This window comes from Thunnus albacares, chromosome 5, assembly GCF_914725855.1.
Source record: "Thunnus albacares chromosome 5, fThuAlb1.1, whole genome shotgun sequence".
NCBI lineage: Eukaryota > Metazoa > Chordata > Actinopteri > Scombriformes > Scombridae > Thunnus > Thunnus albacares.
In genome coordinates, this window is record NC_058110.1 from 29692875 (window position 1) to 29705436 (window position 12562).

Consider the following 12562-nt stretch of genomic DNA (forward strand, 5'->3'; position numbering starts at 1 on the left):
TTCATTTTGACTGCTGGCCCGATCACCCCTGTCAGCAGCTCTGCTCTGAGCACTTTTATCTCTGTGACTCTCTATAGGTCCTTCAGTCATCAGACGATCAATAGACGTTTAACCTCCACAGCTCGAACAACAAGGCAGTAAATGTTTAGGAATTCGACCTTATCCTCTCAGTGCAGAGGACTTCATCCAAAGTTGAAATCTGATTAATAGCGTCAAAAAATATTCTAAAGATTTGAGCTTTTATACCTAATTCAATAAGACAAACACATTATCGTTCATCTGATGTACAGCCTGTTGACTGCATGCGTCAGTTTCAACACTTCATCAGCTCATTTTCGTCAAGTGTTCATTCGCTGCTCTCTTCCTACCTGCATGCTGAGGTCACATGCTGCTCTGGTCTGGTGCTGTTTGAACAAACCAACTCCGTCATCTGATCACGCTTTCATTTTTTATTTCAATGTCACAGGACAACCTTTTTGTTTTGCAGCCTGCCTGTTGGTAGTTGTTGAGGAAGTATTCAAATCCCTTTTTATATAAAAAAAGCAATAAAACTGTGCAAAAATACTCTAAAAGTCCTGTACTTCTGTAGTTTTGCTAGACATGCATCTATTGCACATCTGTCCGTCCTGGAAGAGGGATCCCTCCTCTGTTGCTTTTACCCATTAAAGGGTTTTTAAGGGACTTTTTCCTCATCTGAATCGAGGGTCTAAGGATAGAGGATGTTGAATTGTTGTACAGATTGTAAGACCACCTGAGGCAAACTTGTGATTTGCAATATTGTGCTATATAAATAAAATTGATACTATCAGCAAAATGTATTTACAGCATTAAAAGTAAAAGTACTACAATGGCTCCTGTCAGTTATATACAGGATATTACAATTGGATTATTAGTACTGATTCATTAACATGTAAAGAGCATTTTACTGTAATCATGGAAGAGCTCATTTTAACTTCAACTTTAACTTTATATACTTTTGGGTCGTTCAATCTATAGCAATGCATCTCATTTTATAAGCTAATCGCAAGTTTTACATGTGAAATCTTAATCTGCAAATAACAAGTGACTAAAACTGTCTGATGCATTTAGTGCAGTAGAATAAAATGAAAATACTAAAAGTACAAGTACCTCAAAGTTATGCTTGTGCATAAGTACCACTTATGCTTGAGTGGTACTTCAGTAAATGTATTGTTATCTTCCACCACTGCTTGTCAGGAAATATGAAATACTGCTTACTACTGCCATCATGTGGACACGTAACAGTACAGCAGTCAACTCTCAATTCACTATTGAGCTGCCCAGGCTGCTCAAACTGTTGAATCGCTGAATTATTTTGCGTCAAACATAGTCATCACGTATTTATAGCCTAATATACATGAATCTGCTGTCAATTTGTGTCCATATTTTTTCACTCAATGAAGCAGCTCTTGCAAACTTCCAACATTCAAAGCTTTTCTCTCTCAAAACAACTCTACGTCACATTTCTTTCTTAAGATTCAAGCAGCAGTGAATCAGAAACACATACCAGCATTTGTTTTTTTAGCTTCCAGCAGCTTTACTCTTCATAGCTCTATGGTTTTAATGCACAAACAGCAGCTTGTCGTTCAACTCGACTCTGGAATAATCTACAAATCATCGACTAACTCTCACAGTTCTCTCTGCCTTGTTTGGAAAAATTCCCTCTTTACCTCTACCTGGGTTGGAGAAGTGCAGCGTCCCATCCTGGCCATACATCCCTGTGAAGGCCGAGCCCTGAAAGTGAGCCGGCCAGCTGAGCGAAGGCCCATGAGCCTCGGCGGCTCTCTCAGGCCCAGCCAGGCTGAGGCAGACTGGGAGGAGAAGCAGGGCCACTGTTACTGGATAGTGCTGTTTGCCGGGGCCACTGGGCCGGTTGTAAGGGCCCAAGGCACACAGGGATAATCCCCTAATGCCTGTCACAATGAGATTTGATTGGAGACTTGAAAACCCGGATTAATAGTGTCAAGTGAACAGTGTGTAATACCTTCCCTCCAAACAGGCTGCTAATTGGCCTTTCTGTTCAAAAGCAGAGAGGCACATGTAGATTGGCTGAAAATCATACTTTATTACAGTAAAGAGTAACATTCACTTCATTAGCTGACACTACACTGTAACTTTTCTATGCTTTTTACAGCTACAGTTCATCTTATTTTATTATACTGTACACAAATGTTTTCAGAGGTCAAGTTCATGTTACAGGTTACTGTAACTGTCTGATCAGATTATATGGGGCCACCTGAGTATACAAGAATAGAGTCATAAAGTGGCTGAAGGAAAATCAACACAGCCAGAGTTATAACTACAGTCAGCTAAAAAAAAAAGTTGCAACAGTTGTGGCGAAATTGAGCATTCATTTTAGATTTGTATGCCTAATAAGGATTGTGTTAGCATCTCCTGAAATTCACATATAGCTCGTTATAATAGAGTTGTGTTTATGGAGAGTACCTATGATAACTTAGTAATGGTGTAATGATTTAATCCAATTAAATCAAATCCTACATTCTTCCCAGAATTTAGCAACTCTGCAGATGTAAACTGTAAAATAACTTAAAGGATAAACTAACTTTTTTTCAAGCCTATCTTAACAATTGTCACATGGTAATGTGTATGTTGAAAAAGTAATTTTGATGTAATTGTTCCTTTTCTCCATATAAAGTTCAGTCAGATTTAGACAAATCAAGCTTGTATCCTTATTTAGTGTGAAATTCTGTCTTTGTGTTTCTGTCCCTCCACTGTAGCTCAGCAAGGAAACACAAACTAGGAACACAAAGAGGGAATTTTTGTACTAAAAACAACTGTAATTTATGGAAAATAACCACTTGATTTGTTTAACTTGGACTGCTGAAGCCTCATATTAGCTTAGATCACTTACATTGGAATCCACTTAGGAATGGACTTCTACACGGCCTGCATGGAGAAGAAGAACAATTACAGCAACCAACTATTCCTTCAATATACATGTGGACACATGATTAATGTCTTAGGAGAGACTTGAAACAATGTGAATATATCCTTCAACTGATTCAGTCACCATTATTTGGACATAAATACTGTACACTAAGGTTCAAAGAATCCAGAAGAGTCCAAACTTGAGCCTCAAATGTCTTCTAGGATTAACTTCTTGTATCTGTTTTTGAAACTCAGTCTGTCAAAAGCACAACAGTCAGGTCTTCAATTCAAATAGATGTTCATCAGCTCAAACTTTGGTGGAGTTGTCTTTCAAACACTGAATAAGTGCTATTCCAGTGTTATAAGAATGTTTTTTGTACTAATTTGCTTGTTTTTTGGGTTTTTTTTGTCTCAGTCCAGTGCCTGCACATGTGTTCTTATTTAATGTGTTTTTATTGTGTGTATTTTAATGCATTAATATCTTTTACACACCTAAATCTTAGCAAACATTTTAGGTATTGTATAGATGTAAGTTTTCCCATCATAAACCTTCATTATTTCATCATTATCCTCACCAAACTACTATTTAACTCAAATGCCACAAACATTCAGAAATCTCAATTTGTTACAGCCATTAGACAAGAAGATGTTCTATTTGTGAGTCCAGTTTAGTCATTTTGACCCGATAGCTCACTCTGTGTATCTTAGATGGTGTATACTGTGGAGCCAGACCTCTCTGTGCCCCACGGTCAAGTCATTCAGCTTCCTAGGCAAACAGATATCTGCTGAGGGGCTGTTGAACGGCTGTTGTCATGTTTACATTCACCAAGTGATTCTGTTAACAGCAGAGCTCGGAGAGTTTGTCCAGGCTGTGACCGTTGAGCAATTAATCCCATGTTATCTATATTGTAAGTTAAAGTAACCATGCTGAGAAGGAGGTTTGTCAGCTTCTCTCAGTAGTTGAGTCTTTGCACCAGACACGCTCAGTTATTTTAGAAATTGATCCAGATCTTTGACATGCTTTCCTTCACTTGTCATGATTTTTGTATTGCAACCTGCTGCTGAACTCTTCAGCCTTACAGTACATATGACATTAAAATTTGAGTATGTTTAAATTTGTAATGCTTGCTAGAGACATTGTGTCAGCACAACTTTAAAGTCGAGGCAACCCGAACAGTGATTTACAGTTTGTTTGGACAAAGGAGCATAGTATAACCCGATCTAGGCCAAAAAGAAGCTTAGAGTAGGCCGCTGCCAAAGAATGCATTTGTAACATAAATGTGTCCCGGTTTTGGACGATTTGTCAAGCATATTGTATACTGTAAACAAATCCTTTCAGAAAATGTTGCTGTTGAACTCAAAAACAGTACAACTCACTCAGTTTTTAGGTGATTGTAGCCAAAATTCCCCAAACATCCTCTCATTAAATACACTGAATACAGTCAGAATAACACAAACACTGCAACATCTGTAATATTTTGGATTTCTTTCTCTTTCTCTTTCTCTTTCTCTTTCTCTTCTCTTGTATAGCATGTAGCTTAAAGGATAAGACTGTTGTTTATTCTATTTTTTTGTTATTGTCAACAAATCTCTCTGGTTCCCACTTAAATGTGTAAAAAATGTGTAACGGATATGTACTGTCATGTTTAAAAATGCTCATTAAATTCCTAAAAACAGCTGGCCACTGTAGTTTTACTCAAACAGGAGTAAATAGTGTGTTTGTTGGGGACTGTTTTCAGCTACGGATGAATACACAATAGAGAGGACATATGGCAGCAAGGCATGTGGGATCGACACAATATAAGCTACTGTGTGTGTGTTCATTGTAATGAAGTAACATGTCACCCAGTGCAACAGTGTGGCTCATTTCTGTGATTCACAGAGGATAAACTATATCAGACTTTTGGCTACACAGACAATCCTTGTCTCAGTTTACTGTTGGATTTGGTCTTTTCATGGCATTTGTTGAAAAATGTAGAATATCACCACACTTATCCTGTAAAGGATAAGGCTGCCAATTTTCCAAGTTTTTCTTATTGTCAACAAATCTCATGTGCAGAGCCAAACCAACAATGGATCGATCCTACTTAGTATTGCGTGTGTATTCAAAGCCTGATATATCTTATTCCTCTGTGCTGTAGACTTCCATTGTTGACCAAAGACTGTTAAAAACTGTTGTTTAGAAACGGCTTTCACTCAAGTTTTCACTGTCTGGAAAGTAAGAAATGCAGTAAACAATTGCCATTTTTTCATGCTTCTTGTACTGATCAGCCTCTGATCCAGATATTGTAAGTTTCCCAAAGAAGTTTAGTGCAAGGTCAAGACTTGTGATACATATCACAACAAGCTAGCAGAGCGGTGTCGACAGACCTGCGTCCTCATGCACATGCACGTTGGCCTCTTCCCAACATGGAAATACTTTCCAGAGAGTGAAAACTTGATTGCAGTTTAAATAAACTAAAGTAACCGAGCTCCTTGGGGACAAAGAAGAAGTCATCCAGTGCAACAGTGTTTTTAATCGTCAACAGAGGAAACAGAGGAAAAGTATATATATATCAGGCTTTGGATACACACATAATACTTGTAATCAGTTCATTGTTGTTTTGGCTCTGCACATGATATTTGTTAATAATAAGAAAAATATAGAAAATTACCAGCCATATCTTTTAAATGTGCAATCTGTGCTTATCATTACTGCTATTATGGTCTTCACATGATGGAGTTAAATTACGCCTCAGATGGCATTTGAAAATCTCAATAAATATTCAGTAGCTGTTGTATCTGAATGGTGGCAGACACAATGTCAAAATCATCAGATGTTTGTGTGATGATTCATGTCTTGTTGATAGAGATATTGTCACGTTTGAGGACACTGTTTCTACCAGTGAAGGAAACCAGTTGATGGATGTGACATGAATTGACAGTTGGATGTATTATTAGTAGTAGCAGCAGCATTGGTGGTAGTTTATCACTGAAATTTACAGCAACATCAATTCATTTCAGTGGAAAAGTAAGGACAAAGTAAATTTGCACTAATTTTTGCAGTTAAGTTCAACTTTGGTGGACAGCGACATCCCAATTGGCGCCATTGACCAAGAGCAAAACTTGAGTCCAAACTGGAGGAGGCCATCGTAGCTTATTAGATGTGTTGCAAAATCAACTTTTATTTAACCTCCTCTGAAGTATAAACTGCTCCTCAAAACACGAATGGTTTGAAGACATTTCTGAGACAGGAGTCGATGGTACAAATATGTCTTTTGAATACGCTGTGAGAAGTTATTGTCTCATTAGCAACCAAGGTAGAGAGCTTTAGCAAGGTTGCTAGCTCTTATCCCCCATCAGTAACTCTTTATTAAATTAAATAATGCATACTTGAGAACAAAACATCAAATGGGAGTAAACGGCAAAGTAAAGAGAAAATAGAAGCGATTAGATTGTCAAGCAGAGTAAATTTCCAACTAACCCTGTGAGTAGTCACAATATCATTAATCTTCTAGAGCCACACATTCTGTGCTGCAGTGAAAAGTGCCCTGAGATAACTTCTGTTATGATTTGGCGCTATATAAATAAAATTGAATTGAATTGAAAAGAGAAAGACATGAAAGATGTGATCAAGATCATCATTTAGCTCAATAATGTGCACCGCATCCGTTCATGGGCACAAAAACTGCCACATTAATCAATTTTTTATCTGTTTTTCTCATTTGGCAGAGCTTTGTGAACATGGATTTGCATCTCTACATCCCATTGTGACATGCAAATGATTCAATGAATGATAACAAGAGTAAAAATAAAACCCCAACCAACTGCCGGCGGTGTGAGAGGGAGCGCAGTGAGGCCTTTGCTTTCATTGAGATTGTTCAATACAGACACACACACACACAGCAAGCGTCTGCAGCCTGTGGCAGCAATGTGAAGAGAGATGTGAAGGATGAGGGTTTTCTGTGATCTCAAATATATCAAGCCCTCCAACTGTGGCTGTGCAGCATCATATGTTATAGCCACAAAAGCCTCATCAAAATTTCATCATAGCTTTTATATATATATATGAGTCTTTTAACTCCACAGAAAGAATGTTTTCAGCACCCCAGGTAGAGAATAAAAACACTTCGTCCAGTGCTGCAGCTTCTCAAAACTCCTACTTGCATTGACTGCAGCAACAACAACAACATCATTTCAAATCATCCTTTGAGCCTCTGTACCATCATCACCATCGGGCCTGTCTTCCATGGCCTTTTTTAACAACCTCCATATCTCTGACACACCTCCTGGATTACAGCCGTGTGAAAAAGCCAGATACAAATGGCGGTGATATTTCCACTCAGAATCAGTTGTGATCCAGCCGAGCTCAGGAGCCAAGCGGCTGCTGCGCGAAAACACAGAAAAGAAAGAAAAAAGCAAGCAGCTGCAACACTCGACCTTTTCTCACTGAAACCGCCGACACAAGTTGATAAAAACATAAGTGTGTACTCACCAAATGGAAGTTCCATACTTGAGCTGACCTGTGTGTTTACATTGACCATGTCGTCCTTTGCTTCCTTTCAAGCATATGTTTTAAATCCACTTTTTCCTCCCCAACCATAAGGTGTAAAATGTGGAAGTTTGGCTCCTGTAGTGTGAGAAGGGTGTTGTTGGTGCAAGGTAAGGCCGGTGTTGCCGCTGTTATCTTATTGATTTTCCTAATCTGGGCAAATGTGGGTGGGGAGGTTAAACAGTAACCAGGCTCGTATGGACACCAATCTATATAGCAGCCGTAACTATGGCAACATGATGATAGAAACTCAAATAGACATAAAGTTATTATGTGCTTCTCCCTCTTTCTCATCTCTAAACAGCCGTTTCTCAACATACAGATTATGGATGAATAAGGAATAGAGTTAATACAAAAAGGAGAGAGAAAGCCGGAGGGTGGGGAGTGACATAAAAGACAGAGAGGAGTGGAGAATGTACTGAGGGTGGCAGCTAACAAACTGTGTATGATGAGTGACGTAGGCACAATCAGTTTTGTTTTGACTGAGGGGGGAAGTGGCTTACTGCTTAGCTGTCAAATATCAAATTAGGCGAGAAACACCTGTGGATAGCAGGACATCCACTGACATCTATTTTTAAAACGCAAACGCAAAACAATCACCGTGCAGAAATGTAATTCGCACACCTGTTTCACTTTCTAAAAAGGCAATTTTATACCATCCAGGATGAAAGATAGCAGCTAGCAATCAGGTAAATTAAAAAAAAAAAAATTCTCAACAATAATGATGTTTAACATGATTTATTTGTATAAGATCAGGATTTGTTACATAATGTAACATCACTGGTGTTTTTATGCAATTTTACAATCTCTTAATTGAATTGTTTGGCACTTAATTGTTTCTTTGCCAAGAATAAGATGATAAGATTGATACCACACTCATGTTTATCTGTTAAACATGAAACTACAGTAGCCAGGTAGCTTAGCTTAGTATAAAGACTGGAAACAGGGGGGGAACAGCTAGCCTGACTCTCTCTGACGGTAACAAAATCCACCTATCAGCAGCTCTTAAATTCACCATATTAAAATGTCATATCTTGCTTATTTAATCCGTACAATAATGAGTAAAAACAAGGAAGTAAATTTGCCTCGTCAAGATATTGTCTGACATATAAACCCTGTAAAACCACAACTTGTTATTTTTACACTTTGGTTTTTGTATAGATTAAACAAACAAGATGTTAATTAGTGAGATTTAGAGGTGCTGGTAGGCCGATTCTGTTACCTTTGGACAGAGTCTATCTGTTTCCCCCCTGTTTCCAGTCTTGATGCTAAGCTAAGATAAACAGCTGCTGGCTGTAGCTTCACAGACATAAAAGTGGATCGATCTTCTCCTCTAAGTCTTGGCAAGAGGGCAAATAAGCACATTTCCCAAAGTGTTTGTAGAGGCCTTGACTGGTGGTGACAACATGAAGAACTGCCAGTAATTCTATAAAATGTTAAAAACAATAAACATAGTTATGATAAATGGAGCTGTACGAAAATGTAGAATAAGCAAAACTTTTCTCTCACACAGAAAGTCGCTCTTGACATTCATTTGCGAGAAACTTTTCTTTCTTAATGCTGGGTGAAAATGGTTTCCATATCAACTATTTTACATGTTTGCTGTTAATGGCAACACGGTGTGTTTTTATGTGTGTGTGTGTGAGAGTGTGTGTGTCCACGAATTGATTGAGAGGCACAGCTGATTCCCTCATATTTTAGACCATAAAAGCTGCATTAAGCTCCAGTTTTATGGCAGAGAAAGTCTCTGAAGGGTAAATGGAGAGATGTAATGAGGTGAAATGCAGGACAGAAAATTTCCTGAAGCAGCAGTGAATAAACACACGTAGTGAACAGCAGATTATTTATAGGGATATACAGCGCCATCAGTTATTTATAACTTAATTAATGTTCAGTCAGGCAAACAGACAACCACAAATTAAACCACATTCTGGTTTACTGTAGGAATGACTTGACAGTTTTTCACGCTAAATAAAGAAAAATATTCTAATCAGGTTAGCAAGAGGATCAATAACACATCCAAGGTTCCAGTAAGTATAATCTGTACAACAAAAGTGCTTAATTTCTTCAATCAATGACTCTCAATAGTCACTCAAGGCAGCAAATTAATCAATAACAGTGCAAAAACTCTCCATAGATGTCTCCAAGAGGTATAAAAATAGGCAACTTTTTCAACCAATAAAGGAAAAAATATTTTGTTTTCAATATAAGTGAAATGTGGACAATCATCAGCAATGAAAATGCATTAATAACTATGAATATGGTAATAGTGGTAACTGGACTAACTGGCTGCATTATTTATTTATTTTTTATTTTTTTTGTAAAAATTGCCTCAGTATGCAGCCTGTGTGTTAGTTAAAGCTCGACTTCACGTGGATAATGATTTTGTAATTTTTTTCTTTCTTCTAAACTAAAACATGTTTAAAATCCAGTGTTGTGTCAATATCTTGTAAGTCTTTTTCTTTTTGTGCTTGGTGAGCACTGGTTTCTCCAGCAGGAGCCGCCATAGCTGGACGGACAAGCAGAACAAGGCTTCCCGGTGCTATAAGGAGCCTCTCCCACCCAGTTTCCTCTGAAACACAAATAAACATAACGTTAGCTTCAAAGCCTTGTTTTTTCGTGTTCTGGTCCAAAATATATGTAAAAAATAAAGAATACCTGAAACATTTAATGATAAAAATGTGTGCATTATGCATGTTGTAATCTCATCTGTCCAAAGATTGTGTTTTGAGTTGCTTTCTATCAGTACAGAACAGCTGATCTGATTGTTTTGTCATATTAACAAGCACCAGCACCTACATATTGTATATACCATGATATACACTATATACAGTTGTGGAAGAAGTATACACATCACTTACTTGACTGCATTCAAGATTTGTCTAGCAGTAAAAGTAAGTACAAAAAGGCCTCTCCAAGAGTGTTACTATATATTATTATATACATGATATTTGATTATTATTATTGATGCATTAACATATTTTAATATTGCAGCTGGATGAGGTGGAGAGCTCATTTTAAATACTTAATATGTTTATGTTTTTGGTATCACTGCATCATAATTCATCAATTACTCGTTTTATAAGCTGATCATATGTTGTGTGTGTATAAAATCTGAATCTGCATAGTAGCTGTAGCTGTCAGATAAATGTAGTGGAATAAAAAGTACAATATTTCCTCTGAAATGCAGTGGAGTTTAAGAATAAAGTAACATATAATGGAAATAATCAAGTAAATTACATGTACAGCAAAACTGTACATAAATACAGATTATCGGATTATCCTCTGAAATCAAGTAAATGAATTGAATTAAAAGGGCTTTATCATCACCCTGTTGCTGTATACATTTGTAGGTTTTTTTTATATAAAGTATGTATGAGACAGATCGGGAAACCCTGGAGAAGTTCTCAGCATTTACTACATGTGCGTCTCCTGATCAAAATAAGTTCTTCTTACTTCGTGGAGTAGTTGCAGACTAGCAGCATCGCCTCGCTCCAGGTGCTTCCAAACACAAACATGTTAACACACTTCCTGAGAGCACATCCCAGTCTTTTGGTGCTCGCCCACACCATCTGAGAGGAACCACAAAACACAGTTTGATGCTAATATCCATAAAACCACGTACTAACTAACTACAGAAGCAAAACCGCATGTTTAATTGGGAACATATCGTTTCATTAAACTCTATTTTGAAAGTACTAAATGATCAAATCCATCCCGATTCGTCCAACAGAGAAAATCTACCTACTGTACCTGTGTGTAGTGAGAGCACACGGATCCACTGCATCTGTTGGGGTAGGAGAAACGATGCCTCTCATCATACCAGGACCTGATCAGATCAGTGATGGACTTGTACCTGTCATGGCCAACATACATTCAGTCTATATAATTTTAAATAACTACACGTGTATTGTTTTCATCATTGTATCCTGCAGTCTTTAGTGTATGTTAAGACAATACTGCATAAACCACGAGCTGATTCTCTGCACTACCTTCCTGTAGTGATTGACAGGTTTTGGCCCAGATATTTCATGGCTTGTGGCGGACCGTGATCCCAAACGCATCGTGAAGCCCAAGAGTCAGCTGACTTAGCAAGTCCCTCATCCCAGAGCTGTAGAGGCAATAGAGAGAGAGAGAGAGAGAGAGAGAGAGAGAGAGAGAGAGAGAGAGAGAGACTTCATTAAGGAAAAAAACAAAAATCCACTTCAAACCAAGACCAAACCAAAAGCACTTTCATACATACATCAGCTTCCTGCTGTTTTTTGTAAGTCTTCTGTATAATGTTTTGAGGTCAATTAGACCCCCTGTTATGAACAAATTATTATAAAACTCCAAAATCAGAAATCATTATAGTCTACTCACATTATTTGGGATTTGGGAGGGGCAGCGTTGCGTAAACAGTACCATCAACATCAATCACGGATACAGAACATATGAAAATCTATTGTATTTAACTGTGTTTTACAGCTAAGGTGTAACACAGAAGTATAGTCATGCAAATCATCAGTTCAACATCATGTTTATAAGCAGTTCTTTAAAAATGGAGTATCAAGGTGGAAAACAATGTTAAGTATGTTTTTTGTGCTGTTAAAGAGGTTGTGGGGTCTCCAGGATCCCAAAGAGAACATTGGGGTTTATCTCATGTTGAGCTTTTTCTTTCCTTCTTACTTTTATCTGCACAGTTTTAACACATTTTTACCTCACATTGATGTATTCTCATGTGTGTGTACTGCACTTGGCATTTTGTGTTTGATGATAACCTAAAAAAGATCATCACAAACTGCCATGTGCCCAGTATTTCCTCACCATGTACTCCATATTAGCAGCAGGGGGGAAGACCTGAGAGCGGACTCGGTTGTGGTAGTCCAGCAAAGCGTTGATCTCTCTGGATGAAATGGCTCGCTTACTTCTGCTGTGAGGCACACTGATGGCCTCGGTGAGCATCCTGACTTCAGACTGTGTTTCTGCTCCAGCTGTGGTCGTGTTGAGCAGCTCTGTGGAACTCGACAGCACAGCAGCAGCAGCTCCCATGTGAGGCATCGTCCACAAGGTGGCAGCCAACAGAAGCTGAACACAAGCAGCAGCCATCCGAGCTTTGTGGAAGAGGCTGCAGCTGCTCCACAT

The 12562-nt window shown here is 38.2% G+C and overlaps 1 protein-coding gene across 1 annotated transcript; it reads right to left on the bottom strand.

Annotated features, from left to right (window-relative positions):
- Positions 1–9304: 9304 nt before the first annotated feature.
- On the bottom strand, positions 9305–12562 carry r3hdml (R3H domain containing-like). Its single transcript, XM_044351481.1, has 5 exons — positions 12245–12562; positions 11431–11549; positions 11192–11294; positions 10895–11010; positions 9305–10010 (listed from the first exon to the last, which is right to left on the bottom strand). Exons 1-5 carry the CDS (start codon positions 12560–12562, stop codon positions 9878–9880), a joined length of 789 nt encoding a protein of 262 aa, XP_044207416.1. The 3' UTR covers positions 9305–9877.